The following is a 17,844-nucleotide window of genomic DNA, read 5'->3' on the forward strand; positions in this document are numbered from 1 at the left end:
ACGTTCTTCCATCTCCACCGACCATACGTCGACAATTCATCGCTGCAATTCGCATTGAAAAAAAAGACGCAATATTGAGACGAATCCAATACGAACGTTGACGAAATTTCGTGGCTTTCCATGAAATTCGGGTGAAAGTAGGCCGAATGGCGGTTTCCAATTCGGAGCGAAGATCATTGTTTTTCTCGATTTAGTAATAAATAATATTTATTTCTGAAACATGTATCATACAAGTGTGTTATTCCTTTTATTCTTCTTTTCGTAATGAGAACAACCGAGTCACACGTTGGAGAGCGTTCCGCGCCGATCTAGTTCGAGATCGGGTATGACGGGGGGTGTGTGTAACAAGACTGCGATTCGTAGAAAAGATGATAAGGGAAAGAGAGATAGAGAGCGAGAGAGGAAGAAAGTGAAACAACAAACACGCAAAGGCACACGCGCCGACTGAGAGAGTTCCCCGTCTGCCTGCCGGGAGTTTCGAGAGCGCAGCTCTCCGATTCCGTCACGTATCTCATCAGTAATCGGTTTGATCGGGACCTGAAAAAAGCAATATTAAATCTCATAATCGTTCGTTCGGTATCGTTAAGGGGGTAGCCAAAACCCAAACAAAAATGAAAACGACGTTACGATGAAAGATCGTGCGAGATTTTACCGCGTGAGTCGGTGCTCACGATCACTATTAAAAAGCAGAGATTAAACGCGCGATCGTGTTGACGATGTCTCGCGACTGAAAATAGTATTTATACGATTGAGAATTGTCCTGAGGTTTTTAGTAGAATTTTTCAACGATAAATAAAACCGCGTGCGTGCGTGCGTGAGTGCTTGCGGAGCCCCGAAGAGCTCGATCGGCGCGCGCGGTGCCGCTCGTGTTCGCCCCGCGCTCACGTTCGCCGTTCGATCAATGCGAGAACGACGAAAATTCGTGAGGCGACGAGCCATCGGGCCGGCCCTTGTTTGCTGAGAAAAACCAATTTCTCAGAGTTCCTGGAGCTTCACAGTGTCGTGTACAAGTCTGTATATATGAATGAACACAGCACGTTTAAAAATCATAGTAGCGTACACATAAGTCAAACGACATAGAAAAAAAAATATATATATATATTGAAAAAGAAAAAAAAACACATATGTACCCCGGTGGTGGAAAAAAAACGGTCGCGCAGATTCCGGACATCCCGTCGGAGCGGCGGTGTCGCATGTTGCCGGTGGAATTTGTTAGAGCGATGAAAATAGTCCCATCGCGCGTGCGATCCCCGATTATTAAAATCTCACAAGTGTTTTTCCCCTCGCGGCGACGGTGGCTCTGCCCCGGGCTCACTCTTTTGTTCCGGCGATGAAAAGCGTTATAAAAAACTTTGGAAAATCAATGAAAAATAAAAGAGATCGTAGCACGTGGGCGCTTCAGCAACGCCCGTATTCCCGAGGAAGGGACGTTGTCAGTTTACTGGGAGGATCGGTGGCGCCGCTGGTGTTTGAAGAATCCTTTCCTCCGGCGGTTCTCGCCCGGAGTAAATTTTTCGAACTTTTTACTCTTGGACAGGAAACGGGCCGTCTGAATCGCCAGTTGGGCAATCGCGGAGCCTCGCCGTTGTCGCCCCGACCGTAAGCTTCTCGCAACGCATCGGAGTCGCTTCTCGTTGTTTTATCGGTGTTGAATAAAAAATTGTGATCCGGCATGACGAGCTTCGGGTGATATCGGCTTATCGTCCCGGGCGAAGGGACGCTTCCGATCGTTACGATTCCTCGACTCTCCCGGCTATCGTCTTCCCGGTTGCTCAACAATCTGAACAAACGCGAGTGCGTCTGCGTTCGCTTGTAACTATTTATCTTTCTACCGCTCGGCTTCCCTGTTCCGCACTCCGAATCGGTATCGACTTCGGATATCAATCTACTCGTGTCCGAGGTCACCCCGCTGTCCTCGTCGTCGCTGTCGGAGTGCCGCGAATCATCGACACTCGCAACGATCTCGTCTCCTTGAGGATGCTCGTGGTCACTGTCGTCCGGCGCCTCGGTCACTTGGATCACGACAGGCGGCATTTTCTCGATCATTCTCTCCGATTTATCTGTTAAAAGAAAACTCGTCGATTCGTCTTTCTCTTCGTATTCTTCCTCATCGTCCTTTTCTTTTTTCTCTTCTTCCGCGTCTTTTTCCTCTTCTCGTATGTCCGACTGTAGAGCTACCGGAGACTCATCGCCCGCAGTCCGAAGAGTTTTCGAGAAAGAATTTTCTGTGCGATTATTTTCACGGTCCATGGTTATCTCTTTCCAGAAGTCAATGGAATCCTCATCGGCGGAAGAAGACTGCGAAAGATCTTCCTCGCAGGAGGGATCGGCCGAGGCGTTTGATTCTATTGAGATGTTACCGGGGCGAAGTGAAATTTTGAACTCAACGCAAACGTCGTTATCGGTATTTTCATCCTGGGCATTTTCCCTCGAAGAAAAATCTGATTTGGTTGATCGTATTTCGGCACTCGCTTGATCGCCGTCGTCCTCTTGCTCGAGGTCACTCTCGTCGGACGTGTCTTCGGGGACGGTCTCGTCGGGGCTTGTCCGCTTGGTCAGGTGGCCCGTCGAGTACGCCAGATACGAATCCGAGTCGTCGTCGTCGTCGTCGCTCGTTTCAGAATGGTCGCTCGCACTGCGAGAAACTTGATCCGCGAGCTCCTCGGACGTCGAATCGTCACTGGCGGTATCAATTTCCTTTTCGTTCTTCTCGCAGTGTTCCTGGTCGCCGGATGTCCCGGAGTGCTCGGATGCCTCAGCCTGTCCGTCCTCGACGCTGAATTTCTCATCTTCCTCTTCCTCTCGATGCAAAATATTCATCGTGACGAATTGATCGAGGGCGTTTCCTCCCCGCTGCTCGTTCCTGCCCGCGGCCACGTCGATATTGTTCCATTCGGTGGGTCGCCCCGCTTCGTTCTCCAGAGGCGTTGCCTCACCACCGGCTTTCTCGAAGAGCGTAAAATCTTTCGAACCAGAGATCAGGGCCCCGGTGTCGACGCATTCCGAGGGCGAGTCAAGGTCGCAGAGCCATGGGGGAGGTTTCCGTTGTGTAACGGAGTGGCGATTCCCACCGGGCGATCGGACATCTCGGTGGCGTTGAATAGAGCTCGCCCTGGAGGAGGCTTCGGTGGTACTCGACGGCGAGTGCTCGACACAGGTCGTTCTCTCTAAACAAGGATCGCAATCGCTATCGTTGCCAGGCTTTTTATCGATTGCTCGACGAAAGTGTAACGATACCGGGAGAGCAGGAGACACACACGCGGTAATAGGCTCAACCGTGTTCTCGATCGCGATACTCGCGAGCGGAGAGACCATCACGGAGAGATACGAGCAGTAGCGGCATTCGGCAAAAGAGCAAGATGGAGGTGGAGAGCGAAGGGGGGATGCGGAGGAGGGAGGAGACGGAAGAGAAAAATCGTTGCGCATTCGCGTAGCGGGAGCGGTAGCAGCGATACTATTTTTGAGAAAGTAAACAGCCGTCGCGTCTACTCTGTTCTCGGATGAGGCATAAAGTAACAAGCTCGCTGACGACCCCTTCGAATGCCCTTCGACCTGATGGTGATGAAGATTATGACGGTGAAGGCGGTAGCGGTTGAATGACCGATGGGAATGACTGTGACGACGACATCGAAAGTGCGGAGAATGACGACGACGGCAGAGGCTGCACGTCGCGTAAATTGGTGAACGGGAAATGGGATGAAGAACGGGCGATACGGAATCATTCGTTTCTTCATTATCTTTTGACGACGATGAAGACGACAACGACGACGACGACGACGACGACGACGACGACGACGATAATTGTCGACGAGACGGGAGCGATTTGTCATCGCGACAAGAAATATCCACCAACTGGTAAAGGGGCGGATGAAAAGTTAGTGAAGAGTGCGGCATCGGAGCCTCCGTTCGAGGATGGAACATGAGACGAACTCGATGAACCGTAGGCGGCAATGAACTTTGGTTAGCGAAGGAAGATAATGAAAGTAAAGGAGGGATCTGCCGCCGCCGTTCGTCAAGCAGTCGCGCATTAATCTTGCTCTCACCCTCATTTATCGCTCGTAGATTTTCCCGTTTGGCTACAACAGACAGCACATTGCATTCAGAGACACAAGCCCTTTTCCCGGTTACCTTCGAACCCACTTTTTTCTACGACTCGTTGATGCTTTCACGAAAAAATATTCTCTCGAGCTCTATAATGAAATTTCTCGTCGCGTATATTCCATCAAACTCGGACAAAAGAGCAGTCTCATCGAATTCGATAATGACACCGATCGCGCTCTTTCGAGGGTGCGCGGCGCGAGTGTGTGACTGCTTGGGTGCTTGGGTGCATGCGTGCGTGCGTCCATGCGCGGTTACGAGCTCATGCATCTGCGACGCTCGAATCGTTAAGCATCTGTTGAATTCAAATATTCAGCGGTACCGTTTTCAATTATTTCACCTCGAGCCTCGTCAAGAAAATTATAAAGCGGGCCTCCGCCGCGTTTTCATTGTTATTTGTCTCCGGTGAATTTAACTCGATTATGGTGACGCGAAGGCGGTGAAAAGAACACAAAAAAATGCCGCCGTTAAGGGCATAGGTCCAGTGAGAGCACGAAAATGAATTTGTGTTTCGTATTTTGCATTTAACTCGAGTAATTCCAACATTTCTTCTCAAACTCGGTCTCGCACTGAAAGAGAATGTCATAAGTTGAGATAAAAATCTTAAAATAGTTGGAATTGTGTTAAAATAAGAAAAGAACAGTCTTGAAACAATCTTGAAAATCTCGGTTTCGAGTGTTCTAATTGGATCGATCCCTCAACGGCTCGGCGTGTATAAGATTCGAGAGCAGGGGGCGGTGGGGATGAGAAAGAATAAATATCCGAAATGACTCACCGATACTTTCGGGGGACGTCATGGCCTGGAGCATTCTGAAGGATCTCGAGGGTATCGCACCTCCCGTGTATTTTTTTGGCTCAGGGGCCTGCTGTTCGCTCGCCGGTACGATGACCCGGAACTCGTCTGAAAAACGGCCGAGGTTAGAGAATCGAAGAAACAATCGACGATGAGTGAGAGTTAGCGAGTGAAACGAACGCATTAGTGAAAATGAGAAACAGAAGATTTTTCTTCTCGAGGCGTGCTATCGCCAAAAATTGAGAAACTTGAACGAATCACTCAACGTCTCACCGGGAGGTGGAGAATTTCTCATCTGCCTCATCTTGTTGACGGGACCCGTAACTCCGGAGGCTGTAGAACGGAGGGAAGACGAGTAGAGCCGAGTACAGAGAGAGAGAGAGACAGACAGAGACAGAGACAGAGAAAGAAAGGGTGGGAGAGGGGAAGAGCAAGAATTCAATCGAGATGCGTTACCAGTGGTAGCGACGGGGATCGATGGGTCACCGGCGTCGGTCATGTTCCTGAGATAGCGAAATGCCCGAGAAGGAATAGCGGCGCCGCGGTATCTCGGATCCTCTTCCTGGTGGAGATAAGTCCCTTCGCCGTCGACTATAAAACAGGGAGAATCGTGTGACGAGGACGGGAGTAAAAAAGCGTTTTGTTTCTACAAAGCGTTTTGGTCTACCTCGTTCTTTGACCTTGTTCATGAGAACTTTGTCGTTTTCCGTGAGTCGAAGTTTTCGCGACTGTTGTCCGTCGACCCGGTCGATCGGGGCATCGGTGTCCGTTATTTTTTGTAGAACTCGAAATGACCTGGACTGAACCGGAGCCGGGGATTCGCTGTCCTGGTACTGATTCTGAATCGCTGATTGGGGCGAGGGCGGGGCACCGGGGCCGCGTTGAATGATCCTGCAAGAGTCGAGTCCGTTCGATTTTAGTCGGGGAAAACCACGGCGAGTTATCGTATAGAAAAATCGAGAATTACACTCTGGGACTGCGCCGCTCGACAGTGGCGTTGTTATTGCTGTCCCCGGCAGATCCCTCGAGCATGATCGGCACGATGTACGTCCCACCGCTACTGGGGTTCGCCGGAGCGGAGAAGCGTTTCTGTGGAGCAGCAGAGTTGTGCGCGTCAACGGGGGACGGCGGAGTCGCGCCTCCCCAACGTTGCTGGTGCCGAGTGCTGGGTTGCTGGGCCTGTTGATTGTTCAGTCGCTGACGCTGACCAGCAGCATCGTTGTCGACTGAAAAAACTGAGGGCCTCTCTTCGATCTGTGAACGAAGATTTGGAGGATTAGCGAGGCCTTCAAACAGCGGCGATCGAAACAGGCTCGTCAATACTTACGCGAAGAGGGATTATACGTTCTCGCAAACTGTGCGAGGGCTCCTGCTCCGGGGGGGAGGAAGGTGTCGACGGTTGGCTGCGTTTAGCCCATTCTGGAAGTTCCCCCTGCTGGGATTTGTTTCTATTCTGAAGCCAAGGAGTCGGAGCTTTGGCGAGGCTGATCTGTGGCGACGGGGGTGTCGTCGGGGTCGTCGGAGTCGACGGTGGCGACGGAGGACTCGGCTGCGACCAGGTTGGCGTCACGACCACCGTTTGTCCGGTTCGAGCCGGTGTTGCCGGCTTTGTTTCAGCTGGAAACGAACGTCGAATAAGAAAATTTAGTAGGAGCGAATTCGAAGACGCGGGAAGAGGGAGGAACGAGCGGAAGGGAACCGTTGACTAACCGCTCGACGGAAGCCGGTTGTTGTTCGCAGCTCCAGCGGATATCGACGTCGGTGGTAAACTCGAACTCGCGAGGGTCGAGCGCAACGGCACCGGTGGGGCGTTGCTCGGGAAAACCGGAACGGCGACCCTCGGCTGAGCCGCGTACATGCTGGAAGCGGCCACTGCCGGAGACACCGACGACTCGGAGGCCGTCGATCGCTGCGGAGCTTCGATGCCCTCGTCGTTCGCGTTCTTGGCGACTCGTCTCGCCATTCTCGGGCTTCGAATTTGCGACAAATCCAACTTGCCGCCCATCCCTGGTGTGTACGTGAAGGGCTTTTTGTCCCTGGTCATCATCGCGTTCTGAATCGCAGCCGGAGGCTCGTACGCGTCGTTGTTACCAAAGTCATTCGACAAGGGGCGTCGTCTCGTCGGTACCGCCGTCTGTCGAAAAAGTTTCGTCACTTTCGTACATTGAATTACATCGAAATATCTTTAAAAACAATGACGAAGCTAGGCTCTCTTAATTATAGAGAAATTGGGATTGGAAGCTTACCTCGAGAGCGTTAATCCTCGGCGGTGCTGGCACTCGTCCAGACGTGCTCGACGGAAGCGGCGGTGGCGGTGGCGGCGGGGGTGGGGCTGGACAAAACCCTCAAAGCACACGAAGCCACGATTAACACGAGCGTGCCAAGTGCGACAAACATTTTTCATTTATATATTTCCTTCTCTTTCTCGTTTTGTGTGTTAATAATCTCGAGAGAAGCCGAGCGCGTGCGTTCCCGAGTATTATTCGAGTTTACGGGTCAGACGTGAAAGATTGAACGATTGCCAAGAATTGAAATTCGCAGAGAAAACTCACCGGTCGTGCCCTCCAACGATCCGCTCGGGTCCCTGCTTCAACAAACAAAATTTCATTTATTTCATGAGTTTCGTAAATTTCGCAACAGGGGGCAGGGGCGACAGGCGCGTCCGAGGCGTCCGAGCGCCGACGAAGCAGTTTGCTTTCATACCGAAATGGGAGAGGAACGGAGGTCGCAGGAGCGAGATCGACCGTTTGGTCATCGATGAGACACGCATGCACTCGCGTGCGCTTTATCGGGAAAAGGCGCCCGAGATTCCTTATAAGGAGATTCCTGCCGACGCGGTGCGAGGTCGAACAAACGTTCGCTGCGTAAAAAACGCGTACGATTCGCCGGGCACTATGGAAAATTGGGAAATCATTGGACGCAGCGGGCGCCCGCGCGTGCTATTTATTTGGGTAGAGGATGGGCCAATTTTAGAACGGACCGAGAGCCGCGAACGCGCTGCCACGAAATCTTTACGATAAGTGTTATTTATAGCGAGGCGCTTTTTCTCACGGTTCTTTCGCGAGACGCGAAAGCATCGTTTCGGTTCGATTCTCTGATCGGAAGAAAATATTGGCGAGAGCGAAGAACACGGGCGGAGATAACGTTAAAAATACACGCACGAATAAAAGCGACACTTGAACGACGAGGAAAAATCTCGAGACGGAATGGACCGATCGTATACGTGCTGATCCCCCCCCCGATTCGCAAAACCTATTCGCAATTTCTACGATCCGAGGTCACCGACCCTAGCTCTTTCTCGGAGAGGGTGCGAAACACATTTATTTCGGGAACTAAATGTGTCTCGCACGAGTCGCGCGCGGGACACATGCCAAACGGTTTTCATTATTTATACACGTATCCGCGGGAGGTAATCGGCACAGACGCACACTCACGCGCGCCATAATCGTGCGATTCTCATCCTTTTTTTTCCGGCACAACCCAACCGCCCCGTACAGCCAAGGTCGAACCTGTAAGCTCGCCTCGGACGCGCGGACCAATTATCGAGTTTATGTTGTAGATATAGAACCCCCGCTCGGACCAAACCGGTTCGAGATCCCGCACAGTTGCTTTCCAGAAATATTGCGAGGCTCGTAGGTATTTCTGGATTAACGCCACCGAACGTTGCTCTCTAAAATAGGCACACGAAATAGGCGCGTCTCCGCCCCCATTATCGTACGATACGGTTTAATTGCGGGACCGTTACTTCTTCGTAATCTTCTTTGTTCCAACACTGCATCGCGTAAAACAAAACAAAATATTTATTTCTTACCCGGCGCTCCCTCCGAGGACGAGAGTGCTGCTGCCCGTCGAACTCATGTTGACTTACGCCGTCACTAACTTTTGTTCTGTTATTGTTATTGTTATTGCTGTTATTTTTCTCAATTAGTATAATTCTCAATTCTAAACGTATTTATTTTCGAATAGAGGAAAACGAATTTTTTCGGCTAGTCCCACCGACCCGATGGAACGTCTGCGGCAGCGACACGGAAACCACGGAATATATACTTGTTGAACGATGAAAAGCACACTGGTCAAATATTCGGCGCGTCACGAATTTCGGTGAGATAAATATATAACCGCGATCGCAAAGAAGACCGATGGACAACCGTACCGGCGCTCGCGCGGATCTGCTCTCCGCGATCAGCGAGGTGCGAAGCTGACAAATTGAAAATAAAAAAAGGTTGCGGCGGCGGCACGGCGCCCGCGCATAACCTCCTATCGCATGTTCCCTCCACCTTTGTTTATTTTTTTTCGCACATCTTTCGATTACCCCGCAATAAATCGGTAACATTAGAGAATCGTTTTCTGTAAAGGACATTCGTACGTGATACTAAAACGATTCCTTTTTTGAAGCCCGAAACAGCGCGCTGGCGCGAGCGCTAGCAACGAAACTGTGCGGTGACCAATCAGATTTATTGCGAATGGCGCGCTTTTGACGAACGCTCTTCTGGCAGAAACCCGCATAATTTTGTGTGATACAAATGTAGCCTATCGAGCAGCGGTGAATATTCAAAGTTAAACAACAAAGAAAAGGTGGAGAAATGAACTGTCAATATACGAAAACTGATTTGTTTTTTCCTCCAAGTTTGTCATTTCTGCAGCACCAAAAGCGTCGTGTCTTTTACAATTTTCAAAGCTGCGCACAAATTTCAATCTGTGGCCGCATTCTGCATTCTACCCTGCTGTGCGAATAACACTGGCCGTTTTCCAGCAAGCGACACTGTGGAACACTGTGTAACACCGTGCAACAGTGTCGTATGGTGCTCATGTTATTTCGCTCTTGCTGGAAAACGGGACTGTCACGCCGAGTTCGCTAGGCTGTACGATATGAGCGCAATTCAGAAATTATTCATTTTCGAAAAGCTATTAGGCTAAAAGTAATTAACGATCGCACGCCATTGGGGTATTTGGTATTCTCACGCAAGCAAAAAGCTTACATCAAAAATCGCGCCAAAAAACAAAAGCTCGTATATAACTTATTGGTGTAGAATGGTAGAATTTTGCTCGAAAAAATCGCATATCAAAATTTTTCCGAGTATATTTATTTTCAACAAAAATTCCACACTGTAGGTTTTGTGAAGTACTGGTTCAATTATACGAAAAAAGCAGTGAATTTGATCAACTTTCAGTTCGTTAAAATGGCAAATAACTTACATTACTAACCTAGAAATTTCAGCCCAAGAATGAAAATGTTTCTCGTCTTATTTAACCAACTTTCGAAAGTATAACTTCGATGAATTTTATTTCAAAGGTTTCGACAAAATTTGATTCCATGTGCGGAGTAGTTTCTTCAATTATGAATATTGTGGAAAAGTATGAAAATCGTAGAATCGATATTATCACTAATGGACTGAGAAACTCGAGTATGTAGTTGTAATAACCTTTGTAATTTGTTATAAATTTATTAAATAAATACATTTTTAGTAGATGGACGATAACAAAATAACATGATAAATTTACAGTACTCGTCAAGTTGTGGTGGCACAAACGAGGTTATAAATCATGTATCACACTGCTCAATAGTTTCAAAGATGACCAAAGATACCAGATTTCGTTGCTTCCATTGAATCCGATAAAATGATATTATGGACAATTGCAGGAAGTATTTTCCCTCTAGTTTAAGAGTTTGATCAGTCGAGACAAGGGCACAGAAGTGTATTCATTCGGTATCCATTGCGCATGATGTATCTGTGTCGGAGATTCTCCCAAAGATGACAATTTGATTTGCTACTAATTGGTCTGCTGATTTTGCTGTTTTTTTTTGACAAGTTGAACCAACTGTCTATAGCGGACCTGACACTCTTCTTTAGTTTTACCCTCAACACAGCTTGCTATTTTTTCCCATCTGTCAAATGAAGTAGCTGATTTGGGATGTTTCAGGAGTGCTGCTTCCAAAGCTTTTTGTTGCTCCTGGCTCCAGTCCAAGGCGGCAGAAGATTCAAGGTTGGTATCGTCAGCTCGGGTTTTTATCTTCTTTGGTTGTTCGAGCTCCGACGAACCTGGCACCTCGTTTGGTTGACCAGGCTTAAGACCCTCGTCTTTTACCTAAATTTATGATAGTGATTAACGCTTATCGTCAAAGTTGAGAATTGTGCGGGCCTTGACAGCAAGTCTCTTACCTTTTTTGCCATGTGAGTTACTTCACTGACCGTGCGAGACATCACATCAGCTATTTTTTCCCATCGATCAGGTGTTCCACCTGGATATTTCTTGACAAGTTTGATAAGCTCCAAAATATCGTCATCGGTCCACAAACTGCCGACAACTTTCGGCTTCTCGTAAACGTGATTATTCGTACGAAAGTTTTCTCTTTTAAACCCAGTGCTGCCATTACTCACACTTTCTCCAGAATGCTCCTGTGGAGCAAATGCAGCCCTACGTCGCCTGGCTACCCGGGATACTGGCTCTGGCTCAGATTCTTCTTGCTCCAAGGCTCTGAAAAATAACTTTTGGATAAGCAGCTCAGCGGGTAATTTATTTCAGAGCTAGATTTAATACTTACAAAGCAGCCTCCTCCTCTTCTCGTTTTCTTCGTTTTCTCTCTTCTAGAAAGTCACGAATAGCGCATATTGCTGATGGAATTCCCACCACCGAGGCATACGTCCATCTCGGTAATTGGAAGGGCAGTGTGTTCTTAACACTAGGACTTGGAATCTTTTCCAAAATATCTGCTAAATCTGGTACTTCGCCCATCTTTCCTTTTCTATTTTTTTTTTGCATTTTTTGCAACTTGCTACCTAATACTTGTTCCTACCAACAAATAAAACATGTGAAAAAGAAACAGCACCATTGATATGACAGATAAAATATTAGAAATATAAAAAATACTTACGTATGTGTATCTTTTTTCAAAGTATGCAGCCCATGCTACTAAATACTGGCCTATCGTTATAACTATGAACAAGATCACACTCATCTCGAGTAAACCCATTTTTCGTACATGACGATAGTAATAGACCGCTGAACGCCAGTTCGGAAGTCCATTAACCAATACGTCATTGTATTTTTCCCGTTTTCCAGGATCTTTGAGAACATCGTAAACTGCTACAAGCTGCCATAAGGAACATACATTTTCATTTATCCTGCTGCTTAACAAGTCTTATGATTTTTACTTTAAAACCAACTGAACGAGTACATACGTTTCTGAATTGTATCTCAGCGTCTTCTGCATCGTTTTTGTCTGGATGAAGCTGCAGGGAGAGCTTCCTGAATGCTCTCTTGATGTCCGAAGCATTCGCATTCTAGAGACGAAGAGATCCCAACAAGACAGACAAAAAAATACGAATAAGAGACATTTCTTATTTCAAAAGTATCAGCAAGAACACATATGGTTTCATAATTCAAAAAAGATAAATCATCATTTATGCACCTGAGGAATCCCCATAAGCTCGTAAAAATTTTGATTGACTTCCTCGACGACGTCGAAAACTTCCAATTCGTCGTTGTCCCATGCTGAAACTGGACCGCATATGCTCAATAAATGTACGATACAAAATATCCCAGCAGCCAATGTGATTCTAAGCATTTTCGCTCTTGTCCTTTTCGTTTTATTTTATTTTTTATGTTTCGTCATTGAACGATCGAGACACGAAGGTTTCGCGCTAATAAAAATATGTTTTCTCAGATTTCGGTCAGGAATGTGTTCCTTTATTTTACTCGATTTTCCTTGATCGAATAGTCGTCACCGCTGTCTCTCTCTCGCTCTCTCTCACACGAATCACGACAGAAACATAGCTTCAACGCGGAAGGAGACAAGTGTGCCTTATCTACAAGTTCAACGCAACGTTGACGGTTTGTATGCCCGACCAGGTCCAACACGTCAACGACGGCGGCTGCGACGGCGACAAGGTTATGAGTCGCGTGCGTGTGTTCAGTGCCACATCGCAAAATCATATGTCTACACCTCTACCGTCGGCGGCGGTTCGACTCTTCTTTTTTTTACGTGTGGTGAATGCCTAAGTCATCACTAGAGTGCGCTGATTTTCACGGAAAAAACCGCGAAATCGCCAACTCATACTATTCTTTAGTTTACCGTAATTAAACGTAAAAATGTATTTGTCATTGCTAATTAATCTCACTATTAAAAATGCCCCACCATCGAAATCATTCAAATGTATAAAAAATAATAGCGAAGAGATTTCCTTTACTTCCGCTCCAAGAGTCTCTTTCGACTGACCAATCTCTGGCGTGGATTTGTTAAACGACCGCGCACTTTCCCCTTCCACAATTATATTTCGTCTCGTTCTCGATATTACCATGTAGTTCCCCTCCGGTCCGCTAGATGCCACAACCTTTTAGCGAAACTGAAAAGGTATGGTGGGGGACTACCGGCGTTCGGCTTAGCCCGCCCAACCAACCTCATATCGCTTCGTTGTGCGCGAGAAGCAACACCTTTGGCGAGACTGTGCGCGTTTTCCTTAAGGAAAAATGTCGAAAAGAAGGGCTGACATCGAGGAATTACGTGCGAAAATTCGGAAAGTGCAACAGGATATAGCAGGAATAGTACCGTTGCTTGAAAGTGAATTGTCGGAAAGTGACTCCGGAGAATCGACGTCTTCGTCAATGCGAGCCTTCCGAGCACTAACCAAGGATGAGGGGAATAAAGGTAAATGAGACTCAGAGTCTGCGAGTTCAGACGACTCGCAAGAGACCTTTTTTCTTTCTGACCCCCCTTGTTCCTCGACAATTCCCTGGTTCTCCCCGCCCCTTCGTCTTGTTGTTTTTTCTTAGTTACAGAACTCGTGACGACGCGCGGGCAACATTGTTGACAGAGCCATGTATATGTGCACATATCTGTGCATGTATACTTTGTAAGCTCTTGTTATAATCATAACAAGAGTAATTTTTCTATCGAAAACTTACGTTTTGGCTAAACACTGAACCTTTTCTGTCCCAGAGAATATTGAAAATTGTCAGTCAAGTCCAGGAAAGACACCGGTCGATCCGGAGATCCTCGACATTCTCGGGTTAGAGGTCGACAAGGACAAAGGCGAGACAACGTGTATCGATGAGGATCTCGTAAACATGTGGCAGAAGCTGATCAACAAAGGCCTGACAAAAGAGGAGAAGGAGGAGTTGCTGAAGGATTATAAGAGGCAATGACCCTTAATCTAACTACTCCTTGTTTTTCATCGTATTATTATTATCATAATAATGCAGATACGCATGTATAAAAAAAAAAAAAAAAAAAAAAGGCATGACCTTGTTTTAACTACTCCTCGTTGTATTATTATTATCATAATAATGCAGGCACATTGGTGTACAAAAAAAAAAAAAAAAAAAATAATGGAGACTGACTGTCTACAGGATCCCGGCACTGGAAGCTAAGAAGGTGAACCCGGAGATATTGGCCTCGCTTGCACCAAAGATTGCAAAGAAAGATTCGTATTTAACTGAGATCCAGAATCTCGCCGGAGCCTCTCTCATGGCAACTGGCATGGTTCTCACGCTGTTAATGCGTGTGGAGGAATGCGACAAGCTCGAACTTGTAAAAAAGATCAGCGACATAGCGAAAATTAATATCGCTGTACATCATTCCATCTCCGTGACCAGGAAGGCAAATATTTTCATCCCAGATCTTGCACCACAGGTGGCAGGAATTATTAAGAAAGCGGAGATGGACGAGACGCTTTACGGCAATGATCTTGGAGAGCGTATCAAGGAGTCAAAAGCTCTAACACGTTTGAGTCAGGACATCAAACAGAAAACGACACCAAACCCGGAAAAGAAGACTTTTTTATTCAGAGGCCCATCGCAGAGGAAGCCCCTCTCTGCCTCCATGGGCAACCACCAAAGCAGGGCACAATCGAGATCATTCCCGTTCTACAAGAGCAAGCAACAACACTTCAACAGACGAAGCCACAGGAACAGCGAATCATCACGCCGAGAGAAATAGGTGTAAGTAGAGAAACTATAGCAGGCAGGCTTAGATTGTTTGAATCCGAATGGAAAAAGATTACAAACAATATGCTCGTGCTTAGTGTAATCAAGGGTTACAAGATTCAATTTCAAGAGAGGCCCTCTGAAAGAGGCCATCCGACCGCCAGTATCCCCATCGGGGAAGTGAGTCGCTACCAATTAGCTATAGATAGATTGCTCAGGAAAGGAGCGATTGAAGTCTGTGATTATGATAAGAATCAGTTCCTATCATCATACTTTTTGGTTCCTAAAAAGGACGGAACTGACAGGTTTATTTTGAATCTAAAGGAATTAAATTGTTTCGTTAAGCCAGAACATTTCAAGTTAGAGGACTTGCGAACGGTTACAGGTCTAATTTCGCCCGACTGTTACATGGCATCAATCGACCTGGAAGACGCCTATTATATGATCTCGGTACACGAGTCCAGCAGGAAATATTTGCGTTTCTCCTTTCAAGGGTCTATTTTTCAGTTTACATGCCTACCCTTCGGCTTGTGTACAGCCCCGTTTATCTTCACGAAGATTCTCAAGGCCCCAGTGAAGGTTCTAAGAACCAAAAGGGTATCCTTGGTTGTTTATCTGGACGATTTCATTATCATTGATAAGAGCAGACTCAGATGTGCTCAAAAGGTATCGCTTTCCTGCGAGTTTCTAGTATCGCTTGGGTTCAAATTGAACATAAACAAATGTTCCTTAATTCCCTCAACGATATGCAGATTCCTGGGGTTTAACATCAACTCTCGAGACTTCACAGTAGAATTGCCAAAAGAAAAGAGAGAGCAATTGTTCGCTCACGTTCGGTCTTTCCGGAAGAAGTCGTCATGTACGATACTGGAGTTATCTCAGTTGATAGGGAAATTGATAAGTGTTTGCCCGGCTGTTGATTATGGTTGGTTATACACGAAGGCGTGTGAATCCTTTAAGACAGTCAGTTTAATGAGAAATCACTTTAACTACGCAGCAAGAATAGCCATCCCAGATAGGTTACGGACTGATTTAGAATGGTGGGAGAGAAATATTGGTAGAGCAATGGGCCAGATAAAATCAATTAATTTCGATGTTGTAATCTATACGGATGCCTCTAACTCAGGATGGGGAGCTACTGATAATCAGAGAAGAATTTCAGGTTTCTGGAACGAACAGGAAAAGAGAATGCATATCAATCTCAAGGAGTTACTGGCGGTAAAGATTGCGCTGGAAAGGCTTGCGGATGAACTAAGAGGTTGTCAGATTTTACTTAGGGTCGATAACACGACGGCCATCTCGTACATCAATAAGATGGGTGGTGTGCGCTTCACTAAATATAATAATCTGGCCCAAGAAATATGGAAATGGGCGGAAAGGAGGCGTATTTTTATATTCGCTTCATACATTGCGTCGAAGGACAATGTCGAGGCGGACGCGCTGTCCCGTGTGAAGAATATCGACACGGAATGGGAATTGTGTAGCAAGGCTTTCGGCCGAATCCAGGAAAAATTTGGTTCCCCCGATGTTGATCTCTTTGCCAATAACAACAACGCCAAGTGCGATAATTATATTTCTCGGTTCCCAGACGCAAAAGCTCTTTCGATAGACGCCTTTACGTCAAATTGGTCAGGAATTTATTTTTACGCTTTCCCACCGTTTGCAATGATTCTAAAGTCATTGTCGAAGATACGAGAGGAGAGAGCGTCAGGCATTATTGTAGTCCCAGACTGGCCAAGCCAGCCATGGTACCCGCTCTTTGTCTCGTTAACTCGGGAGAAACTGATATTCAAACCAAGAACTGATCTGTTACTATCGCCCTGTAGATCACTCAGCCATCCAAGGGCGAGAAGCCTGAGCCTGATCGCGGCCAAGGTATCCGGGAAGCCTTTTTAGAGCAAGGAGTACCAGCGGAGGCACTGAGCATCATGAGAGCTTCACTATCCCGGGCGACTGCAGACCAATATTCCTCCGCCTTGAATCCGTGGTTCAAATACTGTGTAGACAAGGGGTTTGATTGCTTTAATCCTACTAGAGCGGCTATATTAGGTTACTTGACGACCAAATACGAAGAAGGTGCGAGTTACGGTACGTTAAATTCTGCAAGGTCGGCAATATCACTCGTTTCGCGGAATAAAGTGGGAGAGGATGTTACGGTACGGAGATTCCTGAGAGGAGTTGCAAAACTCCGACCACCCAAGCCCAAATATACATTTACGTGGGATGTGTCAATTGTACTAAAGTACCTGGAGCAATTAGGCTCACCGGAGGATATTTCGCTAGTAGACTTAACGTACAAGACTGTGATGTTATTGTTATTGAGCACAGGCCATAGGGCACAAACTATTGCTAATATAAGACTGGAGAATGTAAAGATAACGCCCGAGGGCTTATTAATCCACATAACCGATCTCATTAAGACGTCAGCGCCGGGTCGTTGTCAACCGTTGTTGGAAATCCCCTTTTATAGTCAAAATCCAAATATTTGCGTAGCATCTAATGTTATAAGATATATCGAGGCCACGAAGGAACTGCGTAAGGAGTCAAAAAATCTGTTGATCGCACTAAGAAAACCACATAGGGACGTTAGCGCCCAGACGATAAGCAGATGGACAAAGATAATTTTAGAAAGAAGTGGCATAGATATGTCGGTGTTCTCAGCACACTCTACACGACACGCGACCACTTCGGCGGCCTTGTCGCGAGGCGTGGATTTAGATACCATAAGAAGAACTGCGGGCTGGTCCGAAGGGTCAAAGACCTTCGCAATCTTTTATAATAGACCGATTTTATCGGCAGAATCTCAAAAGTTCGCGTTATCAATACTTGATGTAAAACATCTTAGAAAATAAGTAGACTACTCAGGGGCTGTGTCAAGGAAGTTTAGTCTAATAAAGAAAGTAGTCGTTAGATATTGTAAATTGTTATTCGCTAAATAACTACATGGTAATATCGAGAACGAGACGAAATATAATTAGCCGATCAAACGAACTTACCTGTACGTGAAGTTCGATCGTAATTATATGTAG

General features: G+C 46.7%; 3 protein-coding genes across 9 annotated transcripts; 1 reads left to right on the forward strand and 2 right to left on the reverse strand.

The window, feature by feature from the left end:
* Nucleotides 1-189: 189 nt before the first annotated feature.
* LOC122410461 (WAS/WASL-interacting protein family member 1-like) lies at nucleotides 190-9,081 on the reverse strand. 6 transcript variants are annotated; one of them, XM_043418605.1, is made up of 11 exons: nucleotides 8,703-9,079; nucleotides 7,444-7,475; nucleotides 7,138-7,223; nucleotides 6,602-7,025; nucleotides 6,219-6,508; nucleotides 5,859-6,145; nucleotides 5,559-5,782; nucleotides 5,348-5,482; nucleotides 5,165-5,224; nucleotides 4,874-4,999; nucleotides 190-537 (listed from the first exon to the last, which is right to left on the reverse strand). In XM_043418605.1, the coding sequence occupies exons 1-11, from the start codon at nucleotides 8,747-8,749 to the stop codon at nucleotides 515-517; spliced, it is 1,734 nt and encodes a 577-aa protein (XP_043274540.1). In that variant the 5' UTR covers nucleotides 8,750-9,079; the 3' UTR covers nucleotides 190-514. The 6 variants fall into 6 exon arrangements, 5 of the variants coding, with proteins under 5 accessions (XP_043274540.1, XP_043274538.1, XP_043274539.1 ...); XM_043418603.1 differs by having other exon boundaries at nucleotides 7,138-7,235; XM_043418604.1 differs by having other exon boundaries at nucleotides 7,444-7,478.
* A 1,220-nt stretch (nucleotides 9,082-10,301) lies between these two features.
* LOC122410462 (dnaJ homolog subfamily C member 1) lies at nucleotides 10,302-12,839 on the reverse strand. Its single transcript, XM_043418608.1, has 6 exons — nucleotides 12,303-12,839; nucleotides 12,073-12,174; nucleotides 11,766-11,984; nucleotides 11,436-11,683; nucleotides 11,053-11,368; nucleotides 10,302-10,978 (listed from the first exon to the last, which is right to left on the reverse strand). Exons 1-6 carry the CDS (start codon nucleotides 12,456-12,458, stop codon nucleotides 10,664-10,666), a joined length of 1,356 nt encoding a protein of 451 aa, XP_043274543.1. The 5' UTR covers nucleotides 12,459-12,839; the 3' UTR covers nucleotides 10,302-10,663.
* Nucleotides 12,840-13,195: 356 nt separating this feature from the next.
* On the forward strand, nucleotides 13,196-17,725 carry LOC122410463 (uncharacterized). 2 transcript variants are annotated; one of them, XM_043418610.1, is made up of 4 exons: nucleotides 13,198-13,538; nucleotides 13,830-14,028; nucleotides 14,240-14,830; nucleotides 16,642-17,725. In XM_043418610.1, exons 1-3 carry the CDS (start codon nucleotides 13,361-13,363, stop codon nucleotides 14,826-14,828), a joined length of 966 nt encoding a protein of 321 aa, XP_043274545.1. In that variant the 5' UTR covers nucleotides 13,198-13,360; the 3' UTR covers nucleotides 14,829-14,830; nucleotides 16,642-17,725. The 2 variants fall into 2 exon arrangements, with proteins under 2 accessions (XP_043274544.1, XP_043274545.1); XM_043418609.1 differs by having other exon boundaries at nucleotides 13,196-13,538; nucleotides 14,240-17,725.
* The last annotated feature ends 119 nt before the right edge of the window (nucleotides 17,726-17,844 follow it).

This window comes from Venturia canescens, chromosome 5, assembly GCF_019457755.1.
Source record: "Venturia canescens isolate UGA chromosome 5, ASM1945775v1, whole genome shotgun sequence".
Lineage (NCBI taxonomy): Eukaryota > Metazoa > Arthropoda > Insecta > Hymenoptera > Ichneumonidae > Venturia > Venturia canescens.

What these genes read in the sequence shown, in the direction of transcription:
- LOC122410461 (XM_043418602.1), bottom strand. Translation starts at nt 8,749, where the DNA reads ATGAGTTCGACGGGCAGCAGCACTCTCGTCCTCGGAGGGAGCGCCGG. An exon ending in AACGTATAATCCCTCTTCGC is followed by an intron (nt 6,146 to 6,218) that starts GTAAGTATTGAC and finishes CTTCGTTCACAG; the next exon opens with ATCGAAGAGAGGCCCTCAGT. An exon ending in GAGCGGCGCAGTCCCAGAGT is followed by an intron (nt 5,783 to 5,858) that starts GTAATTCTCGAT and finishes CGACTCTTGCAG; the next exon opens with GATCATTCAACGCGGCCCCG.
- LOC122410462 (XM_043418608.1), bottom strand. Translation starts at nt 12,458, where the DNA reads ATGCTTAGAATCACATTGGCTGCTGGGATATTTTGTATCGTACATTTA. An exon ending in AGCTTATGGGGATTCCTCAG is followed by an intron (nt 12,175 to 12,302) that starts GTGCATAAATGA and finishes CTTCGTCTCTAG; the next exon opens with AATGCGAATGCTTCGGACAT. An exon ending in TTGAAAAAAGATACACATAC is followed by an intron (nt 11,684 to 11,765) that starts GTAAGTATTTTT and finishes ATTTGTTGGTAG; the next exon opens with GAACAAGTATTAGGTAGCAA.
- LOC122410463 (XM_043418609.1), top strand. Translation starts at nt 13,361, where the DNA reads ATGTCGAAAAGAAGGGCTGACATCGAGGAATTACGTGCGAAAATTCGG. An exon ending in CAAGGATGAGGGGAATAAAG is followed by an intron (nt 13,539 to 13,829) that starts GTAAATGAGACT and finishes TTTCTGTCCCAG; the next exon opens with AGAATATTGAAAATTGTCAG. An exon ending in TTGCTGAAGGATTATAAGAG is followed by an intron (nt 14,029 to 14,239) that starts GCAATGACCCTT and finishes GACTGTCTACAG; the next exon opens with GATCCCGGCACTGGAAGCTA.